This window comes from Podarcis raffonei, chromosome 13 (genome assembly GCF_027172205.1).
Source record: "Podarcis raffonei isolate rPodRaf1 chromosome 13, rPodRaf1.pri, whole genome shotgun sequence".
NCBI lineage: Eukaryota > Metazoa > Chordata > Lepidosauria > Squamata > Lacertidae > Podarcis > Podarcis raffonei.
The window spans coordinates 1645689-1661416 of NC_070614.1; the positions used below are offsets into that span (position 1 = coordinate 1645689).

Genomic DNA, 15728 nt, shown 5'->3' on the forward strand with positions numbered 1-15728 from the left:
AGATCAATGGCTTTGTTATAGAATATCTCAGGCAGGGAGTTCTGTTCATCATCCACCTGACCTAGGAATAAAGGCTACAAAGGTCAGGTCCTCTTATAATATTATTTCTGGTATGACTCCAAAAGCATAAGGGCTGTAGCTGGTGCTATATCTACTTACAGTCCCATTTAAGTTAAAGCTCATGACTAATGGACATTGATTTCCAGGGGTCTCCTCTGAGTAGGACATAGTTGGCTACAACCCATAGTGCTGTACAGCAAGCTAAAGGCAAAAGTGGCATCTTAGCTTCAGGCTTACACTCCAGTGATACTGGATAGAGCAGCCTTCCTGGTTCTTTTGGTTGTTAAGGACTCAGTTATGGAAACAGCCATGGCAGATGACCACAGGCGGGAAAGAAATAGCTCGCTTCCTGCCTGTTAGAAAGGTTAATGGAAGTATGGTACATGCCACCATAACCAACCCACTCTGGGGAGCCCTTGGGGCAATTTCTGAGCCTCAGAAAAGGGGAGAGGGGTGTGGGTGAGTCCTGGGTACCTAGTCCTATATTTACTGACTTTGCAAGTCATGAAATAGCCATAGGAAGCTAAGGCTGGGCCTGTGACCTCTCAGGGCTGTGCGGCAGAAGTTCACTCTGGCAGCACAAAGGAAACTTCTCATAGCCAAAAGCTCCTTGAAAAGCAGACTGGTAGATTTTCTGCCACATGGTATTGAAATGAGTAGTAAATCCAAGATCCAATTGTGACTAATTGCTGCCCATGAGAGTCATTGTGCTTGTAAACTACAGCACTTTGAAGGGGAAAGAATAATTGCCACAAATCCTAGCCTGAGAGTTTCTGGCAGACTGTGCTTCCACTACAGGTGCTACGGCCAGGGATGCAGGGTAGCATGAGGGCAGAGAAGAAGAACCACCGCAGTTGTCAAGACTGGGGTGTTCTCTTTAGGGGGTGTGACACACCTGTGTTTATTAGCACCAAGCCAGGGTCCTTTTAACTAGTTTTATGCAGCAACAAGACCAGTTCCCATAGACATGAACAGGTTTTCACTTATACCCAAACAAAACTGTTTAAGCAAAAACAGCAGTCTACATTTGGCAGAAACAGGTTTATTCTGTACAAAAGTTTGAAGACTTCACATCAAGACCCAGAGGAGGGTTTTTCCTGGGATGGTGATAGAACCACCCAGAAACAGGAAAAGCTGTTGCATTCCTTGCCAAGCTGGACTCTCAAGAGAAAATGTGACATAATTATCAGCTCATTGCATCACCGTTTTGACAATGTCATTAAAACATCACTGAAGGCAGAAAGAAGCTGGACAATTTCTGCTTTTCTCTTGCACACACATACTTGAGGCAGCCACATGGTAAGTCCCCCGTCCCCCCGCTTGACACAGCCAGTTCTGTCTGGATTCAAAATACGATCAAGGCACTTGTAGGTTCTCTTCTTTGCAACTGCTCATCTGACTGATTTGCGCAAAGAAATTCCATCACAACACAGGAAGTGGGATGCTAGAAGGTCTTTAAGTCTGCTGAGAAGATTATTAACACTTAAAACACACTTTTCTAATGCTGCTGTGCATGGCCACGGGGTGAGGGGAGCGCACAATGTTTTGATACAAAGTGCTTGTTCCTGCCACGCAAACACAGACCACTGACCAGGAGTGTATAGGTAGGGGAAGACGTTTGCATGGCAAGACAGAGGGTGTGCCATTGTCCTCAGAAAAGCACACCAGCTGGATCTGCATTCATTTCACTCCTCAGCTCGATGCTCCTGGCTTTGGCGCTGCCGTCTAGAGTGGACACGTTCGTAAAAGAGTAAATAGGCGCTGGACGAAAGGACTTCCTGCAACGTGGTCTTGTGCACCACATCATCTGAAATCCACAACCACTGGTTGCTGGTGGCTAGCATGCTTTTGCAAGTCGGTGGAGATCGGCGATACGTGACAAAGTGTCCTGAGTGCATGTCCCCATGGTGGACCACAACGGCCATCAGGCGGTACAGATATGATGGAGAACTGCCAAATGAAGGAAAAACACAGGAAGGCTGGTTTAGTCCAAGGCAGCAATGGTGCCCTTTGTATTGCCATGAGCAAGAGCATTCTACGGAATGGACTACTGGGCCTATTTCTAGAGGGGATCCAGCCTTGTTAAGCAACAACGGCTCCATTTGCAAATTGCTTTCCATACTCCTGTAGCAGCATCCTGACTTGAGATAAACCAAGCGGGCAAACGTGTGCTGGGCCTGAATAGGTCAGGATTTCACTGCACTTTTGATACGGGAGACCCAGACAGCCAACAGAAAATATCAGTGGCATGATGGAACATTAGAACGACTCTGGAGATTTACTGGTCACTCCGGGAAAAGGTAGAAGTAGTTTCAAATCTTCTTACTTACCTACAGTCAGGTGCTGTCATGTAGGGGAAAGCTACTGGGGATGTAAGGAAGGATGGAGAGCAGGTACCATTCATAAAAGAGGATTTGTTGTTGCCCGCCTGTTCCGCATCTACGAAAAGACCCCAAAATCATAGTACAACGTTGTTATTATTAAAACTGGTTGCTTGCTTATTACAGAAGGGGATGCTCCTGTGCCTGGTTTGCACGGTGTCCTTTATTTAAAACTCTGAAAGTTGGTTTGTAAACAGCTACATGGCTGCTTTCCTATGGCGACCAAGAATTGCCTCCAGGCAACGAGGCAGGGAAACTGATCCTTCTGTGGGGGTACAAACTGCTTTTCTGGACTGAGCTGCAAGGCGGCTTTAAACCAGGGGTGGCAACCCTCTAGCCAGAGGGCCACATTCCCTTCTGCTTGCTAGCAATGTGGAGAGCAGATGGCAAAGGGAGTGCAGCAACAGATGTTCCTTTACCTTTGCACAGCTGGCTCCATTCCAGCCATGGAAAAGTTAGGTTTCTACACATAGCCCTCTCTGTCCAGGCAAGATCACATTCCCTCCAGACACAGAGCAGGGCCAGAAATGGGCCCCCCACTACCCCTCTTAGTTCTAGCTGGAAGAGAATCTTGTCCACACATCTTTCCCAGGCAAGCCACATGGAGGTGGACATTAAACCTTTTCATATCTGAGACTGGCATAAAGCTAGGTCTGGCTGGCCAGCCCAGTTGTCAATTCCAATATAAACACACACGTACGCCTTGACCTGCCCCATAGCTGAGGTTAGATGCCACATCTGGTGGAGGGCAGATGGGTGCAGCCTTGTTGACGTGGTCCTATGTATAGGAAGAGCCTGCTGGATCAGGCCAGTGGCCCATCTAGCCCAGCATCCTCTTCTCACAGTGGATGATCTCCCTCAGCAGAGGTTGGATGGCCATCTGCAGGGGGTTGGACTAGATGACCCTCAGGGTCTCTTCCAATTCTAGGATAAGGAGCCCAGGGTGGGCCAATCATATTGACCCACAGTCTTCCACAGACCTGCCAATCTTTCACCTCTTAGCTTCTGGAAAGAACTGGCTTAGCACAAGGACTAACTCCCCTGCTGGCTCTCTCCCTTCCAAGTCCTCATTCACTTTGCTTGCCTACCGGCTTTTGGGTCCGGTGATGCCTGTGGGCTGCCTGCAGGGTTGGGTTTCTGGGCAGGGAAGCGGTGCTTGTAGACATCCATGATGAGGAACTCGCCAAATTGCACATGCTCGTTTCGTTTCAGGGGCATGCCATGGTTGGACCAGCTCAGCCTTTGCAGGTGGATACAGAGACACTGAGGTAGCTGTGGAGCAAAATGCAAGAAAGGGGTGGGAAGGTGGCTGTCCTAGTTCCAAGATGCGTGGTGGACGCCATAGAGGCAGAGGGTTTCCAGCACAGAAGCCACAAAAGGCTTGATTGTTGCCTTCGTCAACCTTGTGCTCTCTAGATGCTTTGGACTACAACTGCCAAATCTTTTGCCTCCTTAGTTTCTGGAGTACATGAACTACCCCATTTTCTCCACTTGCATGGTAGGCCGCCATAGCTGCCTAGGGGTTTGAAGCAAGGTCTTCCCACCCAATGAAACACCAACCATGCCAAACTGAATCGCTCTTTAAAAGCTTTATTCAAAATCCACCAGCATTTCTAATTTTCCAGACATGGAATGAATGGTGTGCAAGTCAACATATGTGCACACATGTAACCAGAAATTAGGAGTCTAAGCACCACAAGCAGAAAGTTGGTTTTCGCACAAAGCCCAAAGGCAGGTTATGTTCCTTTGGCTATCCATCGCTTCTCACACAGGTGGGGAGGCCCACAGAAACCACTGTTACGCACTACAGATGTGTTTGAAAAACAAATAATTCTATAGGTTTCCAAAACCACCAAACTTAAGACTAGTTGTTTAGTTCTTCAACTAGTAGCCCATATTAATACATACAAATATAAGCATTGCCGAAGCATTTAAGATTACAGTGGTACCTCGGGTTACATACGCTTCAGGTTACAGACTCCACTAACCCAGAAATATTACCTTGGGTTAAGAACTTTGCTTCAGGATGAGAACAGAAATCATGCTCCGGCGGCAGTGGGAGGCCCCATTAGCTAAAGTGGTGCTTCAGGTTAAGAACAGTTTCAGGTTAAGAACGGACCTCCGGCACGAATTAAGTACTTAACCCGAGGTACCACTGTACATTTATTTATTTATCTGCTGGATCTCTGTGGCCTTTGATACCATCGACCATTAGATCCTTCTGGACCGTCTAGAGGGGCTGGGAGCTGGGGGCACTGCCATACAGTGGTTCCACTCCTTTATGCTGGGCTGTGTCCAGAAAGTGGTGTTGGGGGATGAGTGTTCAGACCCCTGGGCTCTCACTTGTGGGGTGCCTCAGGGTTCCGTCCTCTCCCCCATGCTTTTTAACATCTATATGAAGCTGCTGGGAGAGATCATCAGGGGGTTTCGGCTGGGTGTTCATCAGTATGGAGATGATACCCAGCTCTACCTCTCTTTCAAATCAGAACTAGTGAAGGTGGTGAAGGTCCTGTGTGAGTGCCTGGAGGCGGTTGGAGGATGGGTGGTGGCTAACAGATTGAGTTTGAATCCTGGCAAGACAGAAGTTCTGTTTTTGGGGGACAGGGGCAGGCAGGTGTGGGGGACTCCCTGGTCTTGTATTGGGTAACTGTGCCCCTGAAGGACCAGGTGCACAGCCTGGGAGTCATTGGAGGTGCAGGTCAATTCTGTGTCCAGGGCAGCTGTCTACCAGCTCCATCTGCTACTTAGGTTGAGAGCGGACTGTCTTGCCAGAGTGGTGCTCTAGATATCTCCCGTTTGGACTACTGCAATGCACTCTATGTGGGGCTACCTTTGAAGGTGGCTTGGAAACTGCAATTAATCCAGAATGTGGCAGCTAGACTGGTGACTGGGAGTGGCCGCCAAGACCATATAAAACCAGTCCTGAGAGACCTGCATCGGCTCCCAGTATGTTTTCGAGCACAGTTCAAAGTGTTGGTGCTGACCTTGAAAGCCCTGAACAGCCTCGGTCCTGTATACCTGAAGGAGTGTCTCCACCCCTATTGTTCAGCCTGAGGTCTAGCTCCGAGGGCCTTCTGGGAGTTCCTTCACTGCAAGATGTGAGGTTACAGGGAACCAGCCAGAGGGCCTTCTCGGTAGTGGCCCCTGCCCTGTGGAACGCCCTCCCATCAGATGTCAAGGAAATAAGCAACTATCCTACTTTTAAAAGACATTTGAAAGCAGTCCTGTTTAGGGATGTTTTTAATGTTTAATGCTGTATTGTGTTTTTAATATTTGATTGGGAGCCGCCCAGAGTGGCTGGGGATACCCAGTCAGATGGGCGGGGTATAAATAATAAATTATTATTATTATATATTATTATTATTTTATAATGATTTGAAATTCAAACTTGAACTGACTTGGTAAGTTGAGAATCTTATTTGGTAAACAAAGAAAGGGGGAAACATTTTATTTCTTTTCTTTTTTCCTCTTATATTTTAAAAGGCAAGCTGCATAAAGTGTGATATTGCACCCGGCTGAATTTATTGACAGCATTTTGCTAATTTGGTGTAGTTTTCATACATTATTTTGATTCTTGGTAAAGAAGACAGAAGTGCCTGGCGTGCTCTGGTCCATGGAGTCACAAAGAGTCGGACACGACTAAACGACTAAACAACAACAAAGAAAATAAGAAACTGCTCTTATGGTGATCTTGGAAACTCCATGCTAAGACGGTTTTCTTACCTTCCCCAGTTTTAGCTGTTTGACAAATGTTGTTCTCTGGTTCTCCATGATGTGCCCTGTCCCTTCTTTGGCCTGAATCTGGGGGTGGGTGGGTGGAGGAAGCCAAAATGAATTATAAACCAACCACGTATGGTACAGGCACAGACCACTCTGAGAAATCTATAGTATGATCACATTTTACCTGTAATTAACTTGCGCAATTTCAACCTTGTGCAGTTGAAAGCTGGCCAGCTGAAGTTGCGCAAATAAATTGCACACAAGGCAGAGCGCTTAAAAACCCTTTGTGCTGGGTTTTCCCAGCTCATCAAGAGCTTTGGAGCTCTCTGCCTTGCTTATCAGGCAAGTCCTGCTCAGTGTGCAGGCCCTGGGGTGCTCTTGCAACATCTCATGGGGCTGCCCAAGTTTTTGCAAGCTCTCGCAAGAGCATCGCAGAGCCCAGCTTCTGTTTGGGGGTGGGTGGTTGTCCTGCCTGGTGCACCAGCTCCATAAGATAAGGATGGTTGCACAGGGGAGGTTTGAGTATACATGTTTTGGCATACATGCACCATCCCTGTGCAAGATGCAATCATACTGTACTACTTACTAAATGTACTACATTTGATGTATCCAGGTATAGCAGTCCTGAAGCAGATGGCATAATTCACAAGCACTGCAAATTTTGCATTTTAAGCTTTACTCGGAGGTGGGGGAGAATCCTTTAAGCTGGTCTTTCGAACCATGGGCAGCTTATCCACATCGAAAAACCAGGATGGTGCCTAGAGCAAGACCATGGAAGGGTTGTCAGCCATCCTAAGAGCCGCAGGTGGGTCATAGTTCCTGCAACAAAAAAGGCTCCCCACAAAAACCGCGAATGGGGCGCAGCATCTTCTGCAACTTCAAGATCCACAACATCAGCCAGAAACACAAAAAAACCCAACCATCCTGTTTCTAAGCCCACAAGAGGACCAGGAAGAGAATGGAGTACCTAGGAAATAAAAGCATCTTTCAGATGTATCAAGGGGCAATTAATCTGCACCAAATGCACCAGGGGAGGGGGTCTCTGCAATCAAGAGACTTACTTTTGTGCAATTGTCACACAAGACGTCCTTGACTGACTCGGTGGAGATGAAGTGGTGGAGGCACTGGTCCAGGGTCAGTGGGTGGCCCTGTGGAAGAGGGGTGGGGAAGTAAAACAGGAAGTGTTGGCACACGTCCTTAAACCCCGTGAGTCAGAAAAGGGCTGTGCTTGGGCAGCTGCAAGGGATTCCCACAGGAGGGTGCCTTACCCACATGGTGGCAGGGATGCTCAGGGAAAGGCTGTCAAAAGTGTCGTATCTGAGGGGACTCTGAAAGAAAAAGAGCCCAAATGTCTCAACGAGGATTTATAACGTAAACACCTTACTTCTCGCTCCCCCCAACTTTCATGATGATGCTCTTTGCCTGCCTGGGCAGAGAATAGAGATGGGGGGAGGTCTAGGAAACCCTTTTGAAATGAACCCTGCTGTACCAAAGAGCAGAGTCCGCCAACCTTACCCTCTACCCCTTCCCACTGCTGGAATGAGCCCCACCAACCCCACCCGAAGTTTAAAGAGGCTCCCCTCTCCTGCACTAAAGCACTACCAAGGACAACAACTCTTCAAAGCAGGCTGCCCATCCTGGAAGCAATAACACCCCCCAAGGAATAGTCTCAGTTGTGGGGAGCAGAGGGTCACCCCCTTGGCAGCTCCTCTTCAGCCCATCCACATGGGAAGTGACTCGGTCCTCCCTGGGTCTTAGCTCCACCTGCCCATTGATCTCCTGCAATCTGTATGCCTCTTTCTCTCACACAGACTTACGGACCTGGTGTTTGCAATGCTTGCAGACCATGTTGCTCGTTAACCTGCCATGAAAAGGATGCTGCAGCTTCCAGTGACTCAACACAGGAGGAGGAGGAGGCCCTACAAACCAAAATAAAGGTTTTTCCGTCTGACTCTTCTATTGTTTTGCCAGACACTGTGACTGGTGCCCTCCTCATAATCTTGTATCTGGAAACACCAGGATAGGGAAGACTGCAATAGCACCATAGGGAAACCATTAGGCTAGTTTAAAGACTTTAGGTGCCGGGCAAAAATGTTCCCCTTCAACAAGGCCTTTGGCCAATAGACATGTGATGCCCCTTTAAATGTTTTTGGGGGGCGTGTATTGGTTTGTTGTTCTTATTTTTACTAAGTATTTTGTGGTTTTTATATTGCAATTTTATGCTGTGAAGCACACTGAGATCTGCGAATGAAGGGAGCTACACAAATTTAATAATGTCATTAGACAAGGTTAAAGAGTGATTCCAATAGCCAGACACCCTTTCAGCTCCTGTCACAGTCGCCCCATGCAGACAACAAAATCAGACCATAGCCCAAAGGTGTTTGGGTTTTTATATCAGTAGTACAAATAGTAACTGCTACATTTCACCAAATCAGAAAAGTGTTTTTACCTCTTGTCCTGGAGCATATTTGCTTTTGTAGAATTTCTGGCTTCTATACAGACAAATACAAAATAAATTTAGTTTTAAAAAAGAAAACACTTTCCACATGGTGATATCTTTACTACTGCACACTTAAGTGACAAGGGTGGTATCCAACTCAGTTATACTCAAGAGTAGATCTATTGATACTGATGGGCCTAATGTTAATTAACTTCAGTGAGTCCATTCGGAATTATACTTGGCTGAATACCACTCCAGGCAGTACAGGGAAGCACAACTTTGAAGAAACAGCTTAAAAGCAGAATCTTATGTAGGTCTCTTCAGCTGGGCAGCCCACCAAATTATAATAGGAGCCTGTTGGATCAGGCCAATGGAGGCTCACCTAGTCCAACACCTTGTTCTCACAGCGGCCAACCAGATGCCTCTTTTGGAAAACCCAAAGGAGCACAAGAGCCCTCTCTCCTTCTGTGGTTTCCAGCAACTGGTATTCAGAAGCCTTGCTGCCTCCAACTAATTTTATAAACTTCCATGTCACCTCTTACTCACCTTTTCTCTAGATGAAAAGTCCCAAATGCTGCAACCTTGCCTATAGGAAAGGTTGCTTTGCAGCCCCCGTGTCTCTTGAGTGCTCACCTCCAGAGAATGCACATCAAACAGATGCACAACCCGCAGCTGGCGGTCCCATTCATCTTCCAGCGAGGAGGTGAGGACATGGAACAGCTCGTGAGCATCCTACCAAAAGAGCACCAGAAAGCTCAGAATGCCAGGCCAAGCTCACCAGAAAAGTAGACAACAGGGGATAATGTATGTTGCCCTTGAGGTACATTTTTGCAGCTCCCAAGAAAAAAATTGAATCCTGAAAATTCAGCTTGCATTTTTTGATGGACCTTCAGCAAGGCAACATGGAAGATCAAGAGGCCAGGGTTCCTTCACAGCAGGTTGGGGGGGAAACATATTTCATGTCTACTGAGCAGATTTGTGTGCAGAAGTTCCCAGATTCACACCTTGCCATCCCCCATCAATGGGATCTGAGGTGGCAGATCTGGGAAAGGCTTCCCTCTGACCTCAGAGAACCACTGATTGTCCAAGACAACAATGCAAAGCTGGGCGGTCTAATAGTCTGACTCACTATAAGGCGGCTTCCCACATATCTGCATGAAGGAGAAGAATTAAAATTTTTTTAATGTATCTGAAGAAGTGTGCATGCACACGAAAGCTCATACCAAGAACTAACTTAGTTGGTCTTTAAGGTGCTACTGGAAAGAAAAAAAAAATTTTTGTTTTGACTATGGCAGACCAACACGGCTACCTTTCTGTAACTAAAAAAAAAAATAGGTAACACTAGAGTTGTGCCTCAGACAGAGATGCAGCAGGCAGGCAGTCTCCTTTGTGCACTGAGTGGGAATGGTTGGCTTTCACACATCCTTCAGCAAGTTTCAAAAGTACTCAAGGGGTGTGTGGAGGAGGGCAGAAGTGGGGTGAGGTCTGGGGAGAGTCCTGAAGGCCAGACATGGGGGTCTTAAGGTCTGCATTCAGACCACAGACCACAGGTTCCCCACCCTTGCAGTGAGTATTCAGACCTTTTCCCACCCACTTAAAAAGGCAGCGCAAAGTAGTTAAAATAAACTGGGAATGCCGTAAATCAAGGGTGAAGAACCAGTGGCCCTCCAGGGGCTGCTGATTCCAGCTCCCAGCAGTCCCAGCCAGGACAGCCAGCCATCATGGGTGATGCGAGTCATAATCCACTAAAATCTGGAGGGCAGCAGGCTCCCCACGTCTGCTGTAAACACAAGAGCCCTGCTGGATCAGACCAAAGGCCCATCTCGTCCAGCAACCTCCTTCCGACAGTGACCAACCAAATGCCTCTGGGAAGTATCTGGAAAGGCTGCAAGTAAGAGATGAGAGAGCAATAGTCCTCTCCCGCTCGTGTCCCCCAGCGACTGGCTTTTGCTTGTTATGTGCCAGATGCCAAGGCTATAGAAAACAACAGCAACAGAGAAGCATACTCTGGTGCCTTACACCACTTGGGTAGCTACCTGCTCTTCGAAAGAGGAGATCTGCCACCTGTACATCCTCAGGACCTCCAACAAGCAGCTTGCATCCAGGAAGTCATCTTCGGTCACCTCTTGGCAGGATAAAGCTGAATGCATCAAACACAAAATAGTCAATGCAGACCACGCACAGAAATGAATTCACTCATCCTAAACATATGCTCCTCTTAGTCTACAGAAAGTTCTCTCCACTTGTGTAAACGGAATTAAGTAAAACCATCTTGCCCAGCATTCTTCTTTCCACAGTGGCCTTTGGGAAGCCTCCAAGTGGGAGACCAGCACAACAGCCCTCTCCCCACTCATGCTCCCCAGCAGCCAGTACTTGAGGCACACAGCCCCAACCCAAGACTGGAGGCAGAGCAGTCTTCCTGACTAGCAGCCTTATCCTCCATGAATTGCCAAATCCTCCTTTAAAGCTGTGCAATTTGGTGGCCATCACTACAACCAGTGGGAGCAAATTCCAGAAGTTTAACTGTGTGGAGAATCACCTCCTTTTGTCTGTCCTGAATCTTCCAGCATTGAGCTTTATGGGATAACGCCACTGGGTTCTAATATGATGAGATATGTTTTGGGCTCCATAGCACCTTTATAGGAAAGAACAGAGCAGTTCAGATAGATGCTGGCAATGTAATACTTATAATGCCTCTTGTGGGGATGTCCTGTGGTGTCTTCTGTTTGGACAGAAATTGTTGTTCATATTGACAGTTTTGGAAAAATTCTTGATACTTGTGAATGACCATACACAATTATATTCCTATGATGTGAGGACTATCAGATAGGCAACAAAAGTTAATCCTGTGAGCCCTTACAGTTGCAGAGAGGTATGCTGGAAGGATAAACACTCACCATGCATTACTCAGTGGTCTGAAGATCTCATTGCCCTTTCTATGACTGAATGTGTATCTTATCTGGTCATTTGGATATCTTGTTGGGACATGTGGTCTACCTATGTTAATATATGTTTTGAAGAGGATTGATTGATTATTCTTATTGTTAATGAGACAGTTCAGGAAAGCAATTGCCAGTATTCTTGGTACAGTGGAACCTCGGGTTAAGTACTTAATTCACTCCGCAGGTCCGTACTTAACCTGAAACTGTTCTTAACCTGAAGCACCACTTTAGCTAATGGGGCCTCCTGCTGCTGCCGCGCCACCGGAGCACGATTTCTGTTCTCATCCTGAAGCAAAGTTATTAACCTGAAGCACTATTTCTGGGTTAGCGGAGTCTGTAACCTGAAGCGTATGTAACCTGAAGCGTATGTAACCCGAGGTACCACTGTATATCTCATATAATATTTGTACATCATTTTACAATCTTAGCGTGGAGGTGCTTTTTCCCATAAGGTATGTGATGCTAAGTATTTGTAGGTCCTCTGTACTGTTTACCTTTAGTCTATTGTTCTTTTTTAAACACTGTTTTCTTGTTTTGAGGTTTGCAACTGTTTTCTCTACTTATGTAACAAATTAAATTAAGACATATAGTGGCAGGGGGTTGGACTTGATGGCCCTTGTGGTCTCTTCCAACTCTATGATTCTATGAACCTCTGTTGTCAAACGTAATCCGTTCTGGGAGACTGTTCAACTTCCACAACATTTGACAGCTGAGGCACAATGGGAGGTCAGCAAAATCCACTAAAAAATGGAGAAATGCACCTCGGAAGCCATTTGACTTCCAAGGTGCGTTCGAAAACAGCAGCATTCACTTCCGGGTTGTCGGCATTCAAAAGTCAAAACGTTCGACTTCCGAAGTGTTTGACAACTGAGGTTCCACTGTGCTTGATAAAAGGAAAAGAAGTGGCTTGCTTTATGCTTTGTGTTATGCACCCAAAATAACACAAAGGGACCTTTACCTTTCAGGAGGTGGAGCAAGGTCAGTGACAAATACTTCCCAGACGTTTCACTCTGGCTGACCTGGTACTGAACTGTGAATCCTTCCAGCCACTTGATGAAGGACGGACAAGCAGACAGCCCCTGGAGAAGTGAGTTCATGAAGCATGTGTTTCCCAGGTTGAGAAGACCTGGCACTAGCCCTGGGGGGAAAATACAACACTGCAATTGCTGCAACCTTCTGAACACAGCCTTCCTGCTTTTACTCTCCAGTACCTCTGCTCTGCCCTGCCCTAAATGCTGTTCCTTGTCCTGTCATTTGCAGAATGCCTCGCCTGACACCATCATCATCACACAGCTCTAGGCACGAGGCAGAAACACTCCTTTTCCACCAGCCCCATGGCTCTTAATTATATGTGGTCTCCGGGAGTAGGTGGAATGTTTTAATCTTGCCTTTTAAAAATAGAATTGTCTTTTAGATTTTTCTTTGTTTTTCTTTTATGCTGGTTTTAATGTAAATGTTTCCTTTATTACATTTCAAGTAGTGTTAAGTTATCTTGGTAAACAAGCTCCCAATGAATTTAATAAACGAACAATTTTTCTGCATGTTGTTCTGACCTTATTCCTCCATTTGCACTCCCCGCCCTCCCGCTCCCAATTAAACTTCTTGGACTTACTTCCAAACATCTCTGTGGTCTTGCTCTTCCTTATTAATCTTCCCTTCTTTCTCTCTACCAGCAAAGGGAACCCGCAGCCCTCCAGATGTTGCTGGACTCCAACTCCCATCATCCCCGAGTGCTGGCCATGCTTGCTGGGGTTGATTGGAGTTGGGAGTACAAAAACCTTTGGAGGGCTTCCACTTCCCCATCCCTGCAGTTTACACTCCCATCATTCTGCACGTATCAGCTGCATCCTCCTATAGTTCAGGGATGGGGAACATCTGCAGCCCTCTAGGTGCTCTTGGAATCCAACTGCAATCAGCATGGTCAGTGGCCAGGACGATGGGAGTTGGCAACAACACCTGAAGGTCCAGTTTTCCCCATCCCCGTTTTAGTTGGAAACCCTTCCACCTGACATCAGTCTTTCTTCCTGCTTTTGATGCTAGAGTGTCAAAAAGCATTTGTTCACTCTGTTTAGTCCCAACTGCTGTCTTCTTCCATTTTGCTTTCCTTCCTCAGGTTTTTAATTTTAAGACAATCATCCTGCAGACAGGGCCTCAGTTATGTTTTAGTTTTCTGTATGGCCACCACTGGCCATTTTAGGCACAGCAACACACCTTCAAAAAGGACAAAAGGGCTCTCCTGTTGGGATTCCAGTGGCCAAGGAAGACCCCAATATTTATATGAGACTCTTTTTGTTGGGATCAGGAGATGCAAGGTGCAAACTCACCTGCCCCACTCACTCCTCCCTAGTCTCTGTTTCATTTACCTTTCCTGCGTTTTTTCCTCTCTGTGATGGGGCCCCATAAGACATAGATGCTTGCAGCAAGAGCAGCTGCAATCCCACCAATCACTCCCCAATTCTTCATTACTTTATACCTAAGAAGAAAAGAGAGAGGGGTGAACCCAATATACATCTGTAAACAAACAGCCCAAAATATTACACTGGAGCTCCAGAATACAGTCAGTACCTTGGTCGTCAAATGGAATCCATTCTGGAAGTCCGTTCGACTTCCAAAAATGTTCGAAGACCAAGGCACAGCTGCAGGAGCTTCTTGCACTCAGTCGGAAGCCGCGGAAGCCACATCAGATGTCTGGCTTCCAAAGAACGTTCACAAACCAGGACACTCACTTCCGGGTTTGCAGTGTTGGGGAGCCAAAACGGACGCGTACCAAGGCATTCAACAACCAAGGTACGACTGCCGAGCTATAATTGGGGGCGGGGGGGGGGGATACACATTATTTGAGATTTTGGCAAGGACACTTTTTATATGATTTGCCATTCCTTTATTGCATATGAAAGGGAACCATCATTTTCAATACAACCCTCATGACGATCCTGGCAAATCTGGAACGATACTTAATAATCAGATAATGCTGATATTATTGACTTGGACTCCCCCACTCGGCCATCATGAAGATCCCCGGGTGACCTAGGAGGCCAGTCACGGCCTTCTCTCAGGGGATTAAATGAGGAGGGAGAGACGGGGGCGGGGAAAGGTGGGAGATAAACGCAGAAAGCGGCGGCGGCGACGACGAAGCAGAAGCGCTACGCTGCCCCTGAACCCCGCGGGGCCTCCTGGATCCAGACCAGCATCTTGCTTCCAATGCCCCCTCCCCGGAAGCCTGCAGGCGCAGAGGTAGACTGCGGCCGCCCCTGCAGGCTCCATTCCGCCCCCGCCGACTGACCTGGCCGCCCCTCCGGCCCGGAAGAGCCGCCTGGCCGCCTTCCTGCCGAGCTCCTCCACCCCGCGGCGGCTCAGCAGCATCCCGCCCTGAAGCGCCCCGGCTGCCCCGGGCGGAACCAAAGGCGTCAGGCGCGCGGGGAAGGGAGACGGCGGCGGAACGGAAGCGGGGCAGCCGGACCTCCCCAGCAACGGGCCCGCCCCGCCGCTCTCCGCGCGCCCTTGGTTGCTAAGGCGTGCGCCGCTCTGAGGCTCCCGCCCGCCGCCCGCGCCCCGCGCAGAGGGTTCCGGGGCACAAAGACAAGCGAAAGGCTGTCGCCAGGATCAGTGCCGGGTCTACGAATAAGCCAAACAAGCTGTAGCTTCGGGCCCCCAAAAAATTAAAGGGGGAAAAAACTTGGATGTACACTTCAAAAATATAAGATTAAAAAAAATAAAACCTACATAATAATTATTTCACTATTAATATACTTCTTAATTGTATTTCACTATTAATATACTTCTTAATTGTATTTCACTATTAATATACTTCTTCTTAATTGTATTTCAGTTCAACAATTACTTTGATAAAATACATATTTTGTTACGTGCAAATGGCTTTAGATACCTATTACGTCCATAAATTACCATATAGCATATTTTCAACACAAAAAACAGCGACAATTTGTTGTTGACAAAGGACAGCTGGACATATAATAATAATAATAATAATAATAATAATAATAATAATAATAATAATAATAATATCTTTATTGTCATTGCCCCCTCTCAGGGACAACGAAATTACTTGACTGCTCCATAAAAACACTAATTAAAACAATACAATATAATACAGCAAGGAAGATTAGATGACTTTCAAAGTCCAGGCTTCCCATTCAGGGCTGAGATCGCTCTGGAGAAGAAGCT

At 47.0% G+C, this 15728-nt stretch overlaps 1 protein-coding gene across 7 annotated transcripts; it reads right to left on the reverse strand.

The window, feature by feature from the left end:
- Window positions 1-1442: 1442 nt before the first annotated feature.
- On the reverse strand, window positions 1443-14926 carry USP30 (ubiquitin specific peptidase 30). Of its 7 annotated transcripts, XM_053362319.1 has the most exons (14): window positions 14827-14914; window positions 14109-14344; window positions 13907-14016; window positions 12502-12681; window positions 10638-10741; window positions 9148-9333; window positions 8611-8653; window positions 7983-8080; window positions 7430-7489; window positions 7223-7309; window positions 6165-6242; window positions 3530-3713; window positions 2391-2499; window positions 1443-2010 (listed from the first exon to the last, which is right to left on the reverse strand). In XM_053362319.1, the coding sequence occupies exons 3-14, from the start codon at window positions 14004-14006 to the stop codon at window positions 1746-1748; spliced, it is 1494 nt and encodes a 497-aa protein (XP_053218294.1). In that variant the 5' UTR covers window positions 14007-14016; window positions 14109-14344; window positions 14827-14914; the 3' UTR covers window positions 1443-1745. The 7 variants fall into 7 exon arrangements, with proteins under 7 accessions (XP_053218294.1, XP_053218293.1, XP_053218291.1 ...); XM_053362318.1 differs by lacking the exon at window positions 14109-14344 and having other exon boundaries at window positions 9235-9333; window positions 14827-14923; XM_053362316.1 differs by lacking the exon at window positions 14109-14344 and having other exon boundaries at window positions 14827-14923.
- Window positions 14927-15728: the final 802 nt, after the last annotated feature.